The sequence below is a fragment of the Lissotriton vulgaris genome, chromosome 9 (assembly GCF_964263255.1).
Source record: "Lissotriton vulgaris chromosome 9, aLisVul1.2, whole genome shotgun sequence".
Classification (NCBI taxonomy): Eukaryota; Metazoa; Chordata; class Amphibia; order Caudata; family Salamandridae; genus Lissotriton; species Lissotriton vulgaris.
In genome coordinates this window covers 145434835-145457908 of record NC_141697.1, presented here as the reverse complement: position 1 = coordinate 145457908, position 23074 = coordinate 145434835, and the positions used below count along the sequence as shown (strand labels likewise).

At 48.4% G+C, this 23074-nt stretch overlaps 1 protein-coding gene across 4 annotated transcripts in view; it reads left to right on the top strand.

Moving 5' to 3' along the window:
- MAPKBP1 (mitogen-activated protein kinase binding protein 1) overlaps positions 1-23074 on the top strand; it is a 921590-nt gene that overhangs the window by 183258 nt on the left and 715258 nt on the right. For all 4 annotated transcript variants that reach the window (XM_086937231.1, XM_086937232.1, XM_086937229.1 and 1 more), the window contains one exon: positions 2857-2948. In XM_086937231.1, coding sequence (XP_086793357.1) covers positions 2857-2948 — 92 coding nt within the window. The remainder of the gene's footprint in view (positions 1-2856; positions 2949-23074) is intronic.

Here is a 23074-nt window from a genome sequence, read left to right as displayed (position 1 = left end):
GAAATGCACAATGTGAAACCAGAAACCCTACGATCAATCCCAGCTTCGTTTCTTGGCCAAATTGTGTGATCCTAGCTAATTCATTTAGATAACTTTCCTTCCTTTTTTCATTATCACACTTAGGAGGACTTAAAAATACATGAATTCAGGCTGGGTGCTGTACAAAACCTTTTCCTGTGTTTCATTAAATAAACTATATTCATGTATAATGAACAGCAAGTCAGCCCACCCAAATGGGTGCATATAAAAACTGACTTGCCTCATAGTTTACTATTAGCATTGTTGTCTGGGTGGGGAGAAGCATGAATATTTCTAAATTCATGTTTGAAAACTATCACTTGAAAAAAAAATGTCCTCAATGCACTTAAAAAAAAAATGTACTCCTAAATGCACGGACATAACATAATAAGGTGAAACGATTCTTCATGTTAATGAAATACACTTTTTGAACTTTAAAGAGACTGTTTTTACAAGTTTGCTACAAGATGTCTTTAAAAAGGAATGTTTTCCTAAAGTTAAGCGGTTCATGACACCCTAGTTACTTCCTTTCTTTACCTTCAATTACTCATGAAATAGAAGTTGCCCGTTTATTTAACATATTTTTTATGTTGGTGCGGAGTCGAGTAAACATCAGCCAAGACCTGCGGTCCCTGGGCCATATTTTGAGTATCACTGGTCTAACTCAACATAACCAAATGTGTGACTTTATAAATGAAAAAATGTAACTGATTTTGTTAAAACACAATAAACATTTCCCAAAAAAATCCTCCTGGTGCTGTGGGCCTTTCTGTTGATGAAAATCACAGAGGAGCAGTTGCCAATCCAACAAGGCACAAAATCCAACATGATTATTCCACACGTGGCAACTGGGATGTAACCGGAGTCAGTAGTGCCCAGAAAGTAAATGCGCTTTGTGAGATTAATAATCGTGTGGTTGGTTTATGGAAACGGAGCTCTTTCTAGGGCAGTTATTCCGTGTCTCTAGATGATTCAGGCTTGATTTGCCTAAGTGACCCGAGAATGTCAGTAAGATGTGGTCCCATCTGCAGACATTGCGTTTATTTACTTAATCCGGCTTAGCTCTAAACTCCATGTTCACCGGTCATGCATTTTGTCCCTCTTTACTTCACTGCTCCAAAGTTATGAGAGAACTGCTTGCCACTACAGAACACCCAAATAAAGATGTTGAAGTAATTTGCCCTTGCTTTAATAAGCGGTAATCCACTGTTTGCCCAGATAGCAGAATTTACACTTAGTCCCTCCTCAAGAAAATCCTTCTGGAGTACTTGTGTGTCAATTCATAAGCAATCCAAGGCCCTGGTCCTTAAATGCTGCTGAACGTTTAGTTAAAAAAAAAAACAAAGGGAGCAAAATGAGAGGTTGTTGTGGGACCTTGGATTGTGTTTCCTGCTAAATCTGCATTTCTTACCTCTGTCATTGGGGAACTTCAACAGGGGGCGTGACCTACACTCGCATGAAAGAGCTCAATGAAGCTAAACTAAACTCTCACATTGCACAATTATAAGTAGTATTGCTGTTTTGGGTCACACTTAAACTAGTTCCCAACATGCTCTGCTAAAACCGATTCCCAGCTAGACTTCTAAAGTGCCTCACTACCTCTAGATCAGAGGCAGCACTACACCGCCTTACTGCAGCTAGATTCCAGCCAGTGCTGAACTGGCCAGAATCCAGCTGTAGCGGGGCATTTTAGAGAACTCCCTGGAATCCCCTTGCAGGGAGGTATTGTGGAGTGCTGGCTGGGTTCCAGTTGAAGCAGCCCCTTGTAATCAAAAGGACACTGCTATAGTTGCATCCCACTCAGTACCGCAATATTTGCTTCTGCAGCTGGTTCTGTGACCAGACTATTAAATGCCTTGAAACTGCCCGCTGCTATTTTAATGCATTCGTTTTGGGACTGCTTCGAGGTGGTCATGGTGGTGTAAACTACAATTACTGTTCAGAGTAGCACAATTATGTTCCCTTGTATATAAATTTTAGTCCTAGGCCTGATCTACTGCGCTAACTCTAGCGCTTGCTAAACGCTGGATTGGACTAAAGTGGATGTGCTGTGCTTATCCAGTATGCAGGCTGCCTTGCTCGCTCCCTGCTGTGACACCGAGGAAGACCATAGCGAACCAGCCTACCCAAACACCAGGCTAGAAGACCTTCTGAGTTTAGGGGGCAGTTGGCTGCTCAAGGTGAAGATGTAGTCTAGGCTATCCCAGACTAAAGAACTTTTGCCTATGGCATTGAGCTTCCAATGCACTGAAGCAGTCCCATTGTCCTAGGACACTGTTATTCACTGGTGCTCTTAAGTGACCTAAACATATTTACATAATGTATACAACTATGGTGCATTAGATGAATCAAAATTGTTATTGTGACTTTGTAGTAGACTGATGTGCAATGACGAAGACTTGTCCTTTTAAATAAATAGTTTATCATCTCCGTCCTTAATGCTAGGAGAGTATTAAGCAGAAGCCATTCTACCCTGGTGTAAACTTTGATTTACCAGCATTAAGCGCACACACTCCAGCGTCAAATAGAGCTGAAAGAGAAATACTCTCCTTCGTTATCACTGGCTGTGGAATGGTCTTGGAAAAACAACTTAAGACTTGGGAGTGAATTGGCACTTAGGAAAGAAATGTAAAATGCCCCTCTTCAACAAAGCCGTCGGTTTGTTGTGTGTTTTTTTTAGTTTTTTTTTAGTGTGCAGTGCTATACGAAACACAAACCACTTCAACTGTGTTTAATAATTTGTACCTTTCACTCCGCAGACCACTGTTCTTTTGTCCTGCAAACATGCTTCTGATCTTCGTTATTGGTAAGAGAGTAACACTGTATTTTCTGTCCTAGGTGACTTTGGAAAAGGTTCTGGGCATTACTGTTTCTGGAGGAAGAGGACTAGCCTGCGACCCAAAGAGTGGCCTTGTTGCATATCCCGCAGGGTGAGTTACCGTCTAGTACATGCTACTGTACTACATAATGAAGCAGATCGTTTTGGAACGCCTGCTTTATTCACCGCTATGTATGGGAGATGATGATCTGACGGCAGGTGTATGCTTCAGTTCCACAATTTTGCCATACTGGACTCCGCGCAAACAGTTTTCCGGCAGTGTAAAATTATCAGCTGTATGATGGTAATGGCTTGAACACCTCTGAGGGACGTTTTTATTTAGTACAAACAGAACTTATTTGCCAGATGACTTAGAAATGTATGATGTCTATCGAGCTGAAGTCTTCTTTTGCACCTTCAAAATCCATGGTGTAGATCACACAAGTGGAGTATTGTGATTCTCGTGTTCTGTTCCCTCAGAACAGTGGTTCTACTTTGTAGGCACACTGAAGAGGTTACTTGAGCACTTGTCATCGTGTTCATTATGCTGACCAAACAAATAACAGATAAGAAGGGAGTAATTGACAAACGTAACCGCAATATCTTAAAGCTAGGGATAATAGTTGGTCAGAAAATGTTTATGTATTAATTGGTCATGTAGGCTCTAGCTGTCAAGTAGCATTAAAGCAATGTTGGCATGTGTCTTTAGTTCTTTACCTGAAAGGGGTGTTGCAGCTAAGGAGGAGTTTGGTGCTTTCGTGGAATGCTGGTTGTTGCAGAATCATTAAGGGATTTCCTTTTTAATATGGAAACAATTGTTGAATACATGTAGTTGTAACTTAACATACTTCTTGCTCGTTTGTTACATTTATTTATTTGCAAATTTTAATGCTTACTAGTCTTGCAGTTAATGTAAATGTTTTTCTGATCTGGCACTTCCTGATTTGAGTGGAGGTGGTTGCTTTTCCCGACCTACGTTTACAGGCATTGTGTTTTTTTTTTTTTTTTTTTTTTTAATTTTCAAAAACCTTTATTCTTAAGCAGAATATTGTACATAATGTGCAGCCGACAACCCTGGGGCCGGCGTCCAATTCTCAGTAAATCTGTCCGCACATACCTGGAACTACATACACAGCCATTTAGCCGGCATCCCGGAGGCCCGGCGGCGTTCAATTATTACGTAAGTCAAGGATCTCCAAGAACATCAGCAGTTCCACAGCATGAAAATCGTCTCACACCTTCTGTAGACATGCATTGGCATGACGACCAACAGTTATACGCCAAACCCCACAGGTCACAGCACATACACATCCAACACGTTAAAACAAATTCTTCAATTCTACCCCAACAGTCCCCCCACCCTCAAACGCCAGCAGCACACCAACCCGACTGAATTTCCTAGGGAAGTAGTAGCGAGACAACCCTCATTAAGTATCAGGGGGTGGGGGGGGGGGAGAGACTCTAAAACCCCACCCCGAATCTAGGTCACTACCCTTTCCCTGCAGGATCTCTCAGTATACCTCTCCTAACGTCAGCACGTCGTAGCAATTGGAAAACGCTGCGTAAATCGCCCTCACAGTCCTCACTATCTAAGAGGCCCCCCTCCCTCCCAACTCCGGCACCACTCTGTGCTATCTACCGTTCTAGTAATTGTCCCCACTAATCACGTTCAATGTGTCCCTCTGTCTCGTCTTGCTCATCAGTGTCCTCCCCCTGTTCAGCCTCCTCCGCCTCGTTTGCGTGGACATATGTCTGGCGAAAGTAATTCACTATATGTTTCAGATATGTTTCAGTTTATAAAATACTGCAGGATCAAGGACCGCGTTTCCTTAAAGAGCAACTAATTCCCTATAATCCGCCCAGAACACTCCGATCCACCTCACTTAACCAACTAGTGGTCCAACGCAGCAGAACAGTCTCTTGGGGTGACCGCCGCTTTCTAGTTGCGGCCCCTAAAATTTGGAACACTCTGCCACACCATATAAAAACAAGCCCCTCACTCCTTCAGTTTAGGTAAAAACTGAAAACATGGTTATTTAATCAGTAAATCAAGCTTCTGGGTTACTTCCTCATCTGTTCAGGGAGAGACATTATTGCAGTTTAGCGCCGAGACGCCCACGGGTAATTGTATGCGCTCTATAAATGTCATTAAATAAATAAATAAATAATAAAGAGTACAGCAACACATCATATCCCTGGCCCAACTTTTCTTTGTAGGTAACGGACCTCTCATCCAACAAATAGCTACTACACGTCTGGCCATCAGTAAAGCCATATCCGCCAGACGCCTCAGTGCCACCGGAAGTGTTTTTGAATATCCGAGCAGTGCCAGCACCGGGTTGGCAACCATCTCCACTTCTAATATTCGACTAAGTTCCGAGAAGATTTCCGTCCAGAACCTATTGACTCCCGGACAGTGCCAGGCCATATGCATAAAATCGGCCACTTGCGCATGACGGCGTTCACACTCCGCCGAGCGACGTAGCCCGTACCAGTCTCTCCGGAGTATAATAGACACGTTGCAGATATTTGAAATGCACCAACCTGTGCCTCCCATTTAGAGACAGTCTTCTAGTGTTCCTACAGCAATACCTCCACATCTCGTCATCTATCTGCGTTTGGAGATCGTGTTGCCACTCCTCCCTAGCTTTGGAGTGCTGATATTGCTTGTGTCAGAGTCCCAGTTTGTTGAGGTTCGTGATTAGCTTGCGAGAAGACCCAGTCTTGATCACATATGTAAGTTCAGGTACCTCTGGTGGCTCCGCCAGGCCTGGACCCAACTGGTCCACCAACGCGCTCCGGACTATATGATACTGGAAGCGCGTGAGAAGTGAAGCCTCCGTGTGCAAGGGGCGTACCTGCTCCCATGTTTTCAACACCCCATCAACAAATAGATCTTCCAACTTTGCTATTCCCAGTTCGTGCAGTGCCCTCGTGACCCCTTTCTCTTTCAATAGTGGAAGCCATATTGCCCATTCAATTCGCAGCAGAGGGGAGTATATCAGTTCGCAGCCCTGTGTCCGAGGATTCAAGCAAGCTGGGCCGAAGACGGCTGAAATGCCAGAAACCGGTCCCCGGAAGCTTGTTTCCTTCCCAGTATAAGAATTGGCTTGGTAGTTTGGTCTGCCCTGTTCCCATGATGCACTGGGCCAGGGACAGACTGATTTGCATATAGCCAGGTTCTGAGCTGGGATGGTGCAGTGAGCTAAATAACGGTGATGGATCAAGCCCTGATCTTTGTCTGAATTAAGCAGACCACTCTTACCCAGTCCACTCTGTTCTTCACCACCCCCTTTTCTGAATCGGGGAGCAGATAGTGGCAGGTAATGGAGAAGGTTCCGCAAACAATCGTTCCAGGGTCACATGTGGGATGTGTGGGTTACCGTGTATCCAGGAATGTAGATGGGCTGCCTGCGCCACTCTATAGTATCTTTCCATGTCTGGGGCACCCAGGCCCCCCCATCTCATACGGCAGTGTTAAGACCTTCCACTGGATCCTGGGTTGCTTACCTCCCCACGCAAGTCTAATGAGCACTTGGGTCAGTTGTTTAAAGAATACCTTAGAGAGGACCACCGGAATATTAGTGAACAAGAACAGGAACCTTGGTAATACCACCATTTTCATGATGGCAATCCTTCCCATTAACTACAAGGGAAGTCTGCACCATAATTCAACATCATGCATCAGTCTGGAGAAGGCAACACCGTAGTTCTCCCGGATCAGAATATCTGGGTCTGTATGAAGATGGATCCCCAGGTATCGGATCGGGTCCGTGGACCACTGCAGTGTATATTCCATCTCGAACGGGGCAGTCACTGGGGTGAGCGGGAACGCCACTGACTTGGTCCAATTGACTTTTAGTCCTGAGAGGACCCTGAATCTTACCACCTCTCTAAGTACTGAAGCAAGATTGGTTTCCGGGTCGCGAATATACAACAGCGTGTCATCCGCATATGTGGAAATACCTATTTTGTACGTCGGGAAGTTGATACCCTCCAGTCCATGGTATTCCCTAATCGCGCATGCCAGTGGTTCAGCGACTAACGCATACAATAGGGGTGAGAGGGGGCACCCATGTCTAGTTCCCCTACTTATTTCGAACGCTTCAGTGACAGAATCCCCTATACGTAGTCTCGCCGTGGGTTTGTAATACAGCGCCCCCAACATCTGCAGGAAGGGTTCGCCCAGCCCTAGCTTTCGTAAAACCCGCAGCATAAATGGCCATTCCACTGAGTCGAATGCCTTCTCCATATCAAGGAAGATGGCCAGCGCTTTGTTCTCTTGCCGTACATGTTGCATGGTCCCCAGTACTGTACGAATGTTATACGTGAGATTACGATCTTGAACAAAACCAGCTTGCTCTGGCGCCACCAGTTCCGGGACTAGGAGAGCCAGCCGCGTGGCCAACACTTTAGCATACAGCGTAGCGTCCACGTTTATCAGGGAGAGTGGCCTATAGGAGCCACAAAGATTGGGCGGCTTCCCGGGTTTCAAGATTGTGACCAGCAACGCCTCTCGCATGGAGACTGGCATACTGCTCTCCGCACAGATGTCATCAAACAATGTTATCAAATGCGGCATGAGTTTGTCTTTAAACGCTTTGTAAAATCCCACCGTGAGACCATCCGCCCCCGGTGCACTACCAGACCTCATCCCTTCCAGCGCCTCCAGTATTTCATCCTCCTGTACTGGCATCACAAGGAATTCTCTCTGCGAATCAGGTAAAGGCATTTTAATGTAGCTGAGATTGTCCTCAATTTCCTCTTCCATCTGGGAAGATTTGGACTGGTACAGTGCCGCATAGTAACCCCTGAACTCTTCAAGAATCTTTCTCATCTGTGAGCAAATCCCCAGTGGCGGTTAGCAGCTCATCAATTACAAGGGGTTGCTTGTCTCTACGCATCAATCTGGCTAGCACAGAACTAGGCCTCTCTCCCTCTCCGTATGTCCGAGCTGTAGCGTTTTTGCCCATATGCCGTACTTCCCTGTCAGCTTCCTCATTGTAATCAGCAATTAGTGTGTGGAGCCGTGCCGAGGTATCCACCCCCGGGTTGCACAGCTGTTCTCTCTCTAGGTCCCCAATTGGGTCTCACGGTGCTTCAGTCTTTGTCTTATGGTCTTAAGGACACTAGAGTGCTTGGCCATAGCCATCCCTCTGATGTAAACCTTAAATGTGTCTCAAACGGTTTGAAAGCTGTCAACTGATCCCAAGTTAGTTTCGAAAAAGGGATCTGTCTGCCGCAAGGCCACCCCTAAACACCTCATCTAGTAGGGAGTAAGGAGAGAGTCTCCAGGTAAATGGGGGGATTCTTTTCGCCGGCACCGCCAGCGTCAAGAGTAGAGGGGAGTGGTCCGAAAGAGTACGTGGCAGCACCGCACAACTCCCTACGCCACTAAGCAACGACTGGGAAGTCGGGAAGTAATTGATCCTCATGTGAACGTTATGAAAGGCAGTGTAGTGGGTGTATCCTCCCTATTGTGGGGTGCTTGTATCGCCAAACGTCAGCAAGATCAAACTTAACCATTTCCGCCTGCATGAGCAAGGCCGCTGCAGCTGGCCGACGGGGCTGTCCCCTAGACCAGTCCAAGTCTGGGTTGAACACAAAGTTAAAGTCACCCCCCACAGCATTTTGGAGGTGGCATAAGGCCTGCACAGCGCCGCTAGGGCAGTGTAAAACTCATGTTTGTCATAATTGGGCCCATATATGTTAGCCAGATGTGTCGGTAAAGGACATGATCTCATCGTGGTTATCAGATAGCGTCCCTCGGGATCGGCCCCAATCAATGTTAGTCTTAGTTTGGACCGGGGATTGACCCATGTAACTACCCCTCTAGAATGTGTGGTGAACCCCCCCCTGCCAGACTGTTACCCCCAAACCCTTTAGCAGTGAGCATCTTACTCTTTAGCGGTAGGTGTGTTTCCTGAAAAAGGGCAAGATCAATGTGGTGTCTGTGAAGGTAGATTAACACCTTTCTGAGCTTGTGGTAGTCATTCAGCACTCTCACATTCCAGGTCGACGCCTTCAGTGTATCAGGACCCGCATCAGCAGCCACTTCACTCGTGCTCGTCATTTCATATGTGCGATTAAAGATGTAACCATAAGCGTTTTCCCATTGCTGCAGAACATTCTCAGTAAGGCAATGTCGACGTCAGACGTCCACCAACCCACACAATCTGGCATCATACTGCTTGGCTTCACTTGTAGAACCCCCTGTCAAACTATATCTCAAAACACCCCCCACCGACAGCCGACCATCCCCAACCTGGCCTTGCAGGGCCCAAACCCTCCCTCCAACTCCCGACCTTTACAGGTAACCTGTGTGTACCCAAGAATTGCCCACATAGGAGCAGTTGGAGCTATACGCGCCGGGGCAGAGATTGCCACAAGAATCACAGAACAGTGCTTCAGCATTGTACAGTGCAAAAATGCCCCCAAGCGCCATCACCCTAGATAAAGTCTAACAACGGGAGGCCAAACCAGGGTCTGTGAGTGTCAAAAACGGGCACCTCCAAAACATCCCCCACCCCACACGCCCACCTCTAGAAGCAAAGATCCATGGCTGTGTGCAGTAAGATGCAGTCTAATACAGTTCCCAAAACTGTGCCATGAAAGTCACATATTTGCCATCTGGTGCGTATATAATGAAATGATCTCACCCAACCACCGTCCGTCGAACAGGCTCAGGATGTTGCACTCTCTCGTCAGCTGAATGCCGTCACATCAAGGTACCATGCCAAAGCAACGTTCCATAGCAACGTTCCATAGCCCTGACACCATTCAGAGACAAGTGTGTCCGAAGGCGGGAAGATCAGCGGGGCGTCAGAGTTCACTCTTGCTCGTCCAAGTGGCTGCTTTCTTCTTGTTCACCGGTCTGTCTGTCTGGTAGGGCTGCTCCTCTGTTCCTTGGTCCACTCCTTTAACGATTTCCGAAGTTCCCTAGGGTCTGTAAAGAAGTGTGAGTGACCCTGTCTATTGATCCGCAATTTTGCCGGATACAGCATTGCGTAGTCCAGGCCAAGGTCTCGCAGTTGTTTCTTGTATGGGGTAAAGTGCCGTCTCTCCTCCTGAACTTTCGCCGTAAAATCCGGGTACAAGGAAACCTCCATGCCCTCCTATTGTAGCTTCCCTTTTTCCCTGGCCACCCTTAGCGCCGTGTCACGGTCTCTATAATTCAGTAGTTTTGCAATTATCGGCCTCGGAGGTGCTCCTGTGCGTGGTCGCGGTCCCAGTGTGCGGTGGGCCCTCAACAATGAACATAGGGTAGAAGACATCTTCTCCTAGCAGGGCGACCAGTAGTTTCTCCACGAAGAGTTCCATCTTTCCCGTTTGCGTCGTCTCCGCAATCCCCGTGATATGTATATTCGAGCGTCTCGAGCGGGCTTCCAAGTCTTCCGACTTATCCTGGACGACCTGTAGTAGTCTGGAAATCTGTTTGCGGTCCTTATCACACTCCATCTGTGCCTCTTCAACCTCAGTGATACGCCTCTCCGACATATCGAGCCGCTCCGTATTCCGACATGCGATCCATACGATAGGTGAGCGCGTCAATCTTCGTGCCAATGGACGCCATACTATCTTGCAGCCCTTTCTCCATAGACACAAGCATATCTTTTATGTCCGCATACATCGTGCCTTCTAACCCATGGCTCCTTGAGGAAGGATCGGGGGCTGGGTCCTCCGGTGCCTTTGTCCTGCGTTGTTCGAATGTCAGTTTTGTCTGGGTCCTATCATTCTTGCCCATATTGCGTCGCTGGGTGGTGAGTCGGCGTCCCGCCTCTCCGCGCAAGCTCAGAGTTAGTGGCCGCTTTGACCCGTGACGTCAGTAACAGTGGTGCTCTCCCCTCCTCGTGTGAACTTCCTACCATCACACCCCGATTGCAAAAGTTGGTCCCCGCTGATAGTGTGTCACAGCTTGGTGTTTTCGAGTCGCAGTTATTTTCGCCCCTCAGCTGGCTGTGAGGCCATGCCCCAGGCCGTCGTTAGGGGCAGATGCGATTGTTGGTCACTCTGCCGGGGTGTAGTCACTCATCCCCAGGCACGCTGAAGTATAGCTGGCACCTTATCAGCTGACTGTACGTGCACAGGGAGGACGACTGTCAGACCCTCCGTGCAGCCCTTCCCGCCGCACTCCTGGTGTCATGCATTCACCCACCTCGGACGGAGCACTTCAATCTCCTCAGCACTCTGCCGGCAGGGCTCCTCAAGATGGCGCGCTCTCCCGGGTGTTGCTGCCAGGCTGCAGGGTGAACCGCGTCTGTACCACGCCGCGTAGCGCCTGGGCCGGGGGTGGGGGGACACAGGCACCCAGCGATCCCTCTTCTCCAGCACCAGTGGATGTATTCGCCTCTGGGGAGCCAGCTGGCGCCTGCATGCTCCGCCAACTAGAACACCCCCAACTTTCAAGCAGCAATTGCCATCCCGCAGGCCTGCTCCTCCAGGTTGTAACTAGTAGAGCGTGGAGGTCTCTCGGGTGGGAGTGGAGGACCCGGCACCGCCGAGTGCGGCACAACCCTTCCTGTTGTGGCCCCTCTACGCACTCCCGCAATTTGGCAGGATAACACCAGCTCCAGCGCAATGCCCGGGTAGCAAGGATAATGTCCAGTATTGAAAGGGAGGGCCGCCGCCGAGCCGCCAAAATGAGCGCAGTGTGTTGCTAATGTCCGTAGCTGGCTCCGTAGGTGTCCCAAGGCTCTGTGCGTGTCCGCAACGATTTCAGGTGTATGCCCTTGACTGCTGTCCCGGAGCACACCGGCGGCGCTGCGTCTCACCTCCCGCTTTGCCTGTCACCAAGATGGTCCGGAGGTCACCGGGCATCCGCTCTCCCTCCGGCCGCACGTGGAGGCACGTACACCAGCCCACCGCTGAAGCGAGTCCGCCGCTTTTGGGCCCGTTCAGCCAGTAGTTCACGGACCCCCTAACTGCACCGATTTTGGCCCGTTTTTCGCCAGCAGTCCCACCGTCGGTACCGACCAGGTCCGTGTAGTATATTCACCCCCTGGTAGCTCTCGGATTCCGTCGAGGCAGGATATTTATCAGGATTAATTGGGTGACGGGTCGGAGCTCAAGGCTCGCACGTCTTACATCGACGCAGGCAAGCTCCGCCTCCGTTTACAGGCATTGTTGCTAAACTTCAACTGTTCCTTAAAGATTAGGCCAGCTGTGCCTCAACCAATAAGGCTGAGGGCCGTCGCCCTACGGCTTACTGAGCAGTGTAAAAGTAAAAATAAAATGATAATAAAACATTACCATATCATTTTTAGTACAGAGCCAGGTTAGGGTGGGGTGGGGCGGGGCTTGGCTGTCGGAGGGAGGAGTGGTTGTTGTACCGTAAGTGCACATGACTGTTTGGCCAGCCGTCTTGGGCTGGCCAAACCGATAAATGAACTTAGCATTTCTCCACCTGGCTGTGTTGCACAACTGTGTGGAGAACCGAGCAAACACTAGTAGATGATGGACAGAGCTGAAACTTTTCAAACCCAATCCGAAAGAACCTTCCAGAAATCCTCTTGCATCCACACAAGAGTAAATCTCAAACCGAATTCCAGTTTTATTATTAAATAGGTTCCAGAGAATTAGATGTGAATCTTATTTTTCATATTTTTTTTCACCAGCCTATCTTATTCTAGTAGGTAAAAAAGACTGAGTTGATGAAATAGTGTTCCCGTGCTTCCCTGCAAGATTAACTTATTTGAAACTGGTCAATTAGTTAGTGTTCTATATTAAGAAATCTGTCTTTCGGTAGCCATTGGTTACCATATGTCCATATGATACAATGTCTGAAGAACTAAACAACATTGCTGAGTGTGCTGTAAAATCTTCTGTTCGTCACATATGCCATATAATTTACATTTCGTTGCCACATAAAATGGTCCAAACCTGTTGCATAAATTAGTTCTTTATAACAGTATAATTCCAGTGGTTGTTCTAATGAAACATGACAGAGCTGGCTCAATACCATGATTAGTCATACAGTAATGTAATGTTAGGGACTATTAGCTCTGTGTGTGTAACACTGGACTAGAACAGGACGCTTTGCAAAATTGAACTGGCTTTTTCCATCACTCTGCTTGTTCTAGCCGATTGGAAAAGCTGGGAATTCCTTGCATTGCTCCAAACAGTGCAGTGTAGGAGAGTAGGATCTGCTTCCTATGGTTACCCCCACTTTTTGCTTTGTTTCACTGGTTTTTCGACTTTAGTTTGGCTGTGGCCCTGCTAATCAGGACCACAGCGTTGCTGTTCTCTCTCGAAGTTGATACCATGTACTTTAGGTATATACCTTTGGTTCCTGGGTTACCCTTGTGAGTCCCTGTAGCTGGTACCATAGGTACACAGGGCTTGGGTACCCCAGAGGCCTACCAGGGGCTGAAGCATGTATTGTGCCACCCCTGGTTAGCCTTCCAAACTAACACCACAGGTCTGCACACCGGCATAAAATCCAAAGTACCAACCAAAATGACGTGCGCTCTCAGTGCTACGGACTCCACACAAAACAAATCCACAGGTTCCAAGGGTGTTGTTGTGAATAAACACCCTTGGAACCTGTGGATTTGTTGTGTGGAGTCCGTAGCACTGAGAGCGCACGTCTCATTTTCGTTGGTACTTTGGATTTTATGCCGGTGTGCTCCGCCGGAGTGTGTGGGTAACGCATTTTTGGAGCTGAACTGCAAGTACCAGAAGGCACTCTGCTGCCGAAGCCGTGTTAGGCTCAAAGGCACGCCCAGGTAGGCGGACTTGATTAAATAAATGCAGGTGTTCTAACTCCATGCGGCCATGTTCTTTATTTCTGGAGGCTCGTGATCAAGGGCAGTGGCCTGAAACATGTTGAGCTGCATTTGCTGATGGAAGGCTGTTTAATGCTTCTGTTGGGGCCCTCGCTGAAAGGCGTTAAACTCTGAGTGGCCTCTTCACCTAGGGCAACCGGTTTTTAAATATATATATATATATATATATATATATATATATATATATATATATATATTCCAAGGAAGTTCTTTGGCGCTAAGCTGATCTGGCCCCTTGCAGCGGCGGGCTTCGGACGGGATCGCCAATCCCACAATACTCCAACTTATTCGTCCACAGGTCAGAAAGAACGATGTCCAAGCCTCAGTTGTATGCAAAAATGGATTTAATTCACATCCCACTCTTAAAATTTTTGACGCGTTTCGGGAAAGCCTTCCCTTTGTCACGAGTACATTGGTCAGTTACATCCATACTTTTAAAGAAAATCACATGACTTAATTGCATGATAAACATAGCCAACAGACTACCAACACATCCTATGTCTGGAGCTATGCATTGCGCCTTGTGTTTCCATTATTTGGGCTAAAGTATGCTTATAACATGTTAATACAATTGAATGCTTCAATCCATCATTATTACCCATATTCTGTAACGGATGATTATTATTCAGGCAGCATGTGAAAAGCATTATATCTCGAGTCATAATTGTATCCTGTATTGCGCTCTTCATAATTACTGCATTGAGCATTATGCGGAACTTATAATTAAAACTGCTCTGTTTAAATAAAACATCCTACTTAAACAAACGTCATTCAAAAAAATTCGTAAAATGAGAAAATCAAATTGACGCGGCAGCTTAGCAGCCTCGAACCCGTGGTCAGGCATACGCTACTGGTTGCCGAGTGCTCGCGCTATAGGTTGAGCTACCGTTGCTCTCAGCTTTCTGCCACATATTATACGTTACAGTTGCATTTGGGTTCCCACATTAGGCTGTTTGTATTGAATGCTTTCACTATTTGCATGCGAGATTTCGCCCCAGTGGGCATACCTATTTTGTCACCCTTTCGTCAATATCATGCTTGGATCTTGACTCTTTCGTGAGATTCATCAATCAAGTGATTTACTAGTTCATTTTGGGCATCTTGAAGCATACTAGCACACATAATTAGGACCGGCGCCTTCTCACACTCTCCCACATTGTTTGGTACCTGTGACAAAAATAAATATAAAACAGTGTTACATAAATTTCAAACATGTCACATCTTTCATACTTTCATATTTAAAATTTCCAAGGAATTAAGAGCAGTTTTGACAGAATTTTGTACGCACAGACTCATCCCAGGTGCACACCTAAGCCTTCATCACAGTTATGTCCTTGTGGTTGCATCAGTTGGTATTTAATTATGAATCTCGACTCTAGGCGTCTAAGTTCCTGTAGTCGATTCCCGCCTCTTTCTCTTGTTGGCACTTGGTCTAGTGCCACATAAGAGAGAAGGCTATTGTGGGATGTGAATTAAATCCATTTTTGCATACAACTGAGGCTTGGACATCGTTCTTTCTGACCTGTGGACGAATAAGTTGGAATATATATATATATCATATAAAAGGAGGTTGAATGGAGCATGCGCTTTTGGCTGCACTGTCCCTGCTGAAGAGAGTGAATCTTGAAGCGCGTAGGCAGCAGCCACTTGTGAATTTTACCGGACTGTGTGACTGTTCATACCTAAAATAAAGGTTCTTTGGGGTAAGCACCGCGGTCTCTGTGTGCGACCTGTTTGATGAACAAGACCCCCACGAGCTGATATATATCAGGTATTCCGCTTTCGTATGCGCTGCACCAAAATCTCGCCAGCCAACAAAGAAACTCGGACACGGACCAAATGGGCTCTTGTATTCTTTATTGCAGAGTTGCTGTCAAAGACGTTTCGGCTCAACGGAGCCTTGTTCACATGACAACGCTTTGTCAAAAGGACAGCCCTTTTAAAGTGCTAGTGAAATCAAATAATTATCACCTGTGATTTCTTTAGCATGGACATGGAAGATATATTATAGTTACTCAATGATAACTTTTTAGCTAACATATCGCTCGTTCTTAATTTTGGATAACTGTAAAATACCAATAGTGAAAACAAGCGTTTATATATACATATAACAATTGGTGTATGTAAAAGCATATATCAAATGATGCACAACCACCACAATCATTGTAAAATACATGTTAATGACATATCTGTATTTGTTCATAATGAAGGGGGGAGATAAGCGAGTCAATAGTAAAGTGTAAGTGCATGGTTCAATATGTAGCCTGTGCAAAGAGTGTTGACAATACTACATATATATACAATTCTGAAGACAGAGTGCTTGGGTTTGTGTGAGAGGGTGCCCTAGCATGAGTTGAGTACCTCTGCAGCTTTCGAAACCATCTCCTTATAGCTGTTCTAGGATATAGCCATACCATATACTCTTAAGTGCATTATAATCCTCGCAATTAATGCTAACTTATGTTTTGATAAAGCCAAACCAGTCGTGTAAGGTGTCAAATGCTTTGGAATACTACCCCCACCCCCACCAGTTCTGGCGGCGGGGGTAGCATTTCTCCCTTCTAGAGGGAGAAGACCTGTACATACTGGTATACCCAGTTAAAGTTAAACAGAGCCTCAGCATCACAAAATGGATGCTGCTGCCACAGACAAGAGTCTGCCCTCCTGCTGCTGGCCGAAACTCTGGCAGCGGAGGCCTGGACAATAGGTTTCCTGTCCAGGGAGGTGCCAGCACCTCCCCAGACAGGCTTTAGTGTATTGGGGCAGGGTGGGTTGCATTCAGTGAATGCTTTTCAGACACTGACTGGGGCACACAAGGTGCTCCATGCATTTTCTAGTTCAAACCGGTTGCTGGGGCACTCAGCCCCAGCTCTGGCGCATTTTCGAGGCTCCCGCCGGATCCAGAAGAATCTGCGACACAGGACACTGACTTCCAGACATCTCTGAAGCTGACCTGGGATCCCAGCAAAGCTGAGACCCGTAGCTGACACGAGAGACGTGGGACCGGAACTCCTGGACATCCTGCATGTTTGCAACTGCGCCTACTTCTCGAAGTTGTGCATTGGGGTATTTGAAGCCCCTACCCTGAGCACCTCTTGCATCGAAGCTCGGAGGCCTACACTCCACGAGTATTCCTTGGGCCCGCTTTGTGCATTTCCGTCAAGACTTCTTCGCGGTTCCTAGTCCGTTGGCTAGTGAGCCCCCACGAAGGACAATCCCTTGTTTCTTGAGCTTTCCTGGTTGCTCCAGACTTGCTCCTCTCCAAAGGAGTCCCTCAGACCTTGCTGGTCTGAACTTAAGTCAATCTTGTCATCTTACGTCGATTGTTGTTGCCAAGGCTTGTTGGGTCCAATCCGCATTCTGACACTGCAGCACTCGAGATCCTTCGTGGGACAGCTCGAATCCAGCTCCTGTTCGTCGTCGACGCCTCCTGGACCTCGTGGCTGAAGAGTCCAGCTTTACCTCTTTCACCTGTAAACACCTGACATTGGTTGGCATCTTCCTATCGCCATCCTGGTCACTGGCTGGTGACCCAGACTCTATCCCCTCCGCTTTCAGGTTCTTCAGATCTCCGATCCTCCCTTGGATCCACCCTTGGATCCACCCTGACACTTTTCCTCTGGTCGCCTGTAGCATTTCTTCGCAGCTCTCCATTGGAATCTGCGACGAAACCAAACACCAAAAGCCACCTATGCACCTGGCTTCCGTTGGTGAGGTAACTCTAGTACTCCAGTACTCCCGTGGGTCTTGACTCTCAAAGTGTCTAAGTGTAAAAGGGTTCCATCATAGTTCACCTCTAAGTGTCCTTAATCTTTAAAATTGTAACTTGTTTGTTCTCCATAGAAGTTAATGGTGATCCGCGGCTGTGTTTACACTGCACGTGTCCCCTGTGGGCCTCCTGTGTCACTACCTTGGGTGGGTCCTGGTTGCCCCAGCGGTTCTACAGGCCCTAGGCCTGCTTTTTAACCCTCACGTGGTTCTTATACCACTATTTTAGTATATGGTTTGGGAGGCCCCTAGGGCATAACATATACTGTGCAACTTATCGTATGCGAATTAAGTTCCTTGTATTGTGCAACTTATCGTATGCGAATTAAGTTCCTTGTATTGTACTTTTACCTCTGCCCTCATAAAGAGACCATAGGGGTTGTGTTTAGAATGAATATCTATCTATCTATCTATCTATCTATCTATCTATCTATCTATCTATCTATCTGGGCCAACTTCTCACATGCAGGGGGCATTATTACTGGAGAATACCCCCCTCTAAGGGAATACTGGAAGAACCGTATCTTTTCCTGACCTGTCCCAGTCCATCTTGCCCTTGGGAAAAGCTGCTCTGCATCTGCTGTGATGCTCCCTCTGGAAGACTGGTGGAATCAGATCTGAATAAAAGGGTGCCCTCTCCAGCTGTGATCCGTATTGGTGTGAAGTTCTTCCATGTGCGAAACCTTTAAAAGAATTTATAGTCTCCCTTCTATCACATTAGTTCTTTGTTCACCAGACTGTGGTGAAGCACTGGAAGCTTTACCCAGGCATTAGAGGAACACAAAGCAATGATAAAGACAATCATTTGGGTTTTAGCTATAGTAGAATGTCTTCTGTCTGGCATATAGATTCACATTAGAAACGGTGGGAATTTGGCCAAGAGATTATTTCATGCCCTGTGTCCACATCATGGTGTCACTGACTGAACCTCCAACCTGCACTTGAAGGAGTAGCTAAGGGTACAGCGCCAGAGACGTGCCACCTACAAAATTACAAGAATCTGCAAGCTAATATACCATTTTTGTGCTGTGCACTCTTTACTTTTCGTAATGCTGAACGTCTGACCATTCGCCTAATCCCCATGTTCGTTATTGATGGGGATTATTCTAGTTAGCCCTTCTATATGAGTGTATTGTAGGTAATGATGTATATCATTGGAACAATACAACAGGCGAAGCATACTGTTTTTCCAAAACGATGTAGGTGGTGGTTACAGATGTAGAGAAAGATACTCATAATGAAGTCGAGAGCCTGATCTGAATAAAAGGGTGCCCTCCCCAGCTGTGATCCGATTTGGTGTGAAGTTCTTCCATGTGCCAACCCTTTAAAAGAATTTATAGTCTCCCTTCTATCACATTAGTTCTTTGTTCACCAGACTGTGGTGAAGCACTGGAAGCTTTACCCAGGCATTACAGGAATACAAAGCAATGACAAAGCCAATAATGGGGGTTTTAGCTATAGTAGAATGTCTTCTGTCTGGCATATAGATTCACATTAGAAACGGTGGGAATTTCCCTTGCACTGCTGTCACGTATGCTGTGTGCAGGTGTCCAACGCACGGATGCTGCGAGTACAGTACAACACTGCATGGTTTGCAGATGAGCAACCTTCATTCTCACAAAAAGACTACTTTGGCAATCAGTTCAGCTTGTGTTGCGTGCAGCTATAACTTTTCTTTAGATTTGCAATAAGGTTCTGTAGTAGGGGATCTCTGTGTATAGTCATAATCTAGTGAATAGTCCCACCCATGTGCGTGGACCCCGGAGCAATCAAAAATCTCTTAAAGTGTCGAAAAAATGCAGAACTGCATAGACACTGAAGAGAGAATTTAAAGACATATAATGCAGCCTATAAGCAGGCTACACTGTCCAGTACTTCAACTCGAAATTCCACCAAAAATCCACAAAACAGCAAAGCCTGTCCAGATTTCCCTTGCCTTCAGCAAAAACCCCTCTGGAATGATAGAGAGGAGACATGGACAGACAAGCCCCATAGGCTGCCATTATGTGGCTCAGAACAGGATACTGTGCCTTTAAGAGAACTTTCCAGAACTTCACAGTATCCCAGAATGCCCTGCAGGTCCCTCTTACTTTCAGTTCTTTTTTCCGGCTCCTGCTAGCAGGACCCTGGAGCATTGAGCTCTCCCTTTTGGGACTTATTTTGTGTTTTTTCACAAATTTTCGAAGTTTTAGCACTTTATTGTGCTGTGGGGCTTTTCTTCTTGGTTTCTCACTCTGTTTATTTTCGAATATGCCTGCATTATTCGACAAATGCCCGGAGTGCTCCAGGAAAAAGGCCAGGTCTGACCACCATGAGGTGTGTATCCTCTGCCTTCCAGCTTCTCATGTTCCAGAGGAGTGTTTTATCTGCCAAGGCTTCTCTGGAAGGACCCTGGGGGAAAGGAAGAAGATCAGACTTCAGGTTCTCGAAGAAAGAAGACTGAAGGCTCAAGGTGGGTCTGAAGGGGCTTCTTCTGCCCCTGGGGGGCTCCCCAGGGGCAGGAAGACCAGCAAGCGTCACCATTCTCCGCCTGGGTCCGTTGCGCCCACTACGGCGTCGAGAGGAATGACTGCGGTCTGTTCCCCATCGTCGGAGACTAGACTACGTCTAGGTTCGACGTCGAGGGATATCATTAGACCTTCGAAGTCTCCGGTGACTGTTTCATCGTCATCCTCGACGGCGAGCGCCGACGCCTGGCTCGTCGACGCCGATCGTTCGTCGACGAGCCAGGCGTCGGCGCTCGCCGTCGAGGCGATACCGCCGTTCGCCGTCGGCGAAGAGGAGGCGGACGTCGTCGTTGAGGTCCTCGCCGCCAAGGTCGCCGTCGAGGCACAGGAGGTCGCCGTCGAGGCACAGGAGGTCGCCGCCGAGGATCGGCGCCGAGGTTCGCCGTCGAGGCGCCAGAGTTCGCTGTCGAGGCACAGAAGGTCGCCGTCGAGGCGCAGGAGGCGTTCGACGCAGAGGAAGGGACGCTAGACATCCAGGGGCCGACGCTCGCCGTATGGTCGCCGTTCTTCGACGCCGAAGAGAGGTGGAAGGAGACCTGACGCCGTGGGAGGTTCGCCTACGTCCCAGGCTGGAGAAGGGGGTTCGCCGCACTCGGTGTATTCCGAGGTGTATACCCCGTCGGGGAAGGCGTCTCCCCCTCCTCCGTTACCGAGGGGTCCCCCTCCGAGGACGCCTACTCCTCCTCCGTTGCCTCCACCGCAACCTGGGTCAGGGTTGCCTGAGAAGCCACCTCCGATTCCACCGAGGTCGACTTCGTTACCTAAGCTTCCGACGCCTCCCAAGGGTACACCTAGACCGAAGGCTCCGTCCAAACCCAAGTCACCCGTTCCGGTGGACCCGGTTGATCGTCCTCGGCCAAGGAGGTCCCGTTCACGCTCCGGACGGAGAGGAAGATCAAGGAGTCGACATAGATCCTCCACCAGATCAAGGCGTTGCCATAGGAGGCGGGGGTCTAGGTCCCGCACGGACTCTTACAGGACCCATTCCTACTCACCGACCTTATCGGACTCTCCTGAGACCAGGATCTCTACAGTGGATGACATTGCCACATTCCAGGAAGTGCTCCTGAGGGGAGCTGCGAAGCTAGGTATCACGGTGACGGCTCCAACACCTACGACGTCCGTGATATTCGAGACGCTTCACAAGAAGCACTTGTCTCGCCCTCTTCTGCCTCTGGTACCTGGATTGAAGGAACCTGCGGAGGAGCTGTTCCTCACGCCAGCGGTGGTGAAGGCCGCTCCATCCCGGCTGCTAAAGAAGTATAGGGCCCCGGATTCGGACCCTGCCTTTCTGAGAGTGGATCCGGTACCGGATTCAGTGATAGTGACGGCGGCCAGGAAATTGCATTCTACAGTGCCACCAGATAGTCAATGGATCGACTCGGCGGGTAGGAAAGCGTGTGGGACCGCTTCCGCAGCCATGAAGGCTGCCAGCGATACAGCTCTGCTGGGCCGTTACGACCGGGCGCTGTGGGACTCCCTACAACAGTTCGTGGAACTGCTACCGAGAGACAAGAGGGAGGACTTCCAGGAGATCCTCAAGGAAGGGATGCTGGTCTCAAACCAGGTGATCAGGGCAGCGGCGGAAGCCTCCCTTTTGGCCGCACATGGTTACTGCCATGGAATCAATCAGCTGCGGCATGCCTGGCTATGGCTCACGTCACTCAAGCCGGAGGCCCAGCAGCGGGTGGCAAATCTGCCCTTTTCCGGGGAGACCCTATTCGGAAAACACGCAGATGATGAGATGGCCCGCATCGAGGCGGAGACTCTGACGGCTGTGGGCTTGGAGAAGCCCAAAGAGAAGAAATCCTTCAGGCCTTTCCAGAGGCGCTACGGCGCACAAGGAAGAGGACGGGGGCAGTCTTCGGGACTGCAGCAGCAACAACAGCAGCAGTTCCGGAGACCCTTCCAGAAACGTCAGAAGGGTAGAGGGGGTCAACAGCCCTCTACCGCGAACAAGGGCCCGGCCGGGTCTCGACCCTGAGCGGTTACTTCCCCTTCATCCGTTACCCGCTCCGGTGGGGGGGGAAGCGCTCAATTTTTTTCTGGCAGAGTGGAGAAAAATTACTCGGGACAAGTGGGTGCTGAATATTGTTTGCAATGGATACAGTCTTCGGTTCATCAGCCCTCCTCCAGCGATCCCTCCGGTCAGCTTGCAGTATCAACTGCGCGAGCTCCAGGCGGAGGCCGATATCCTGTTAAGGAAAAGGGTGATAGAAGACGTACCTCTGTCTCAAAGAGGAAGAGGTCTGTACTCCCGGTTCTTCCTGGTTCGCAAGAAGGACAAGAACGAGTTCAGGCCCATTCTGGACTTGCGGCTTGCAAACAAGTGGATTCGCAGAGAAAAGTTTTGCATGCTGTCGTTGCATCAGATTTTTCCTCAGTTGCAACAGGGGGACTGGCTTTGTGCCATAGACCTACAGGATGCGTACTTCCACGTGCCCATCGCGTACAAACACAGGAAGTTTCTGCGATTTCAAGTCGGCACCAACCATTATCAGTACACAGTGCTGACATTCGGGCTGAAATCTGCGCCCAGGACATTCTCGAAGTGCATGGCAGTGGTAGCGGCACACCTCAGGAAGAACAAGGTATTTGTCTACACGTACCTGGACGATTGGTTGATCAAGGCCTCCTTCTCGGAAGCTCAGGCAGACTTCCAGAAGACGTGCCTTCTCTTGAACAAGTTGGGGTTGCACATCAACATGTCCAAGTCTGTCCCGGTCCAGTGCATTCAATACTTGGGAGCCACCATCAATACGCTGTCAGCAAGCGTGTCTCCTTCGGAGGTGCGACGGCGATCGATCCTTGGGAAGGCTCAGGCTCTTATGACCGCTCCATTTACAACAGTGAGGACGGTGTCTTCTCTACTGGGGTCGATGGCCTCTTGTATCTTCCTCACTCCTCATGCACGACTACACATGAGACCTCTGCAGGAGTGCTTGGAGGACCAATGGGACCAGAGGAAAGGTTCTTGGGACGACAAGATAAGACTGTCTCTGCATGCTCTTCAGTCTCTGAAGTGGTGGTGTTCAGCGGAGAATCTCCTCAGAGGGGTTCCCTTCCACAAGGACATTCCTACTCAGACTATCGTGACGGATGCTTCTCTCCAAGGCTGGGGAGCGCATTCGGGAGACTTGCAGATTCAGGGAACGTGGTCTCAGATGGAGTCCACGTAT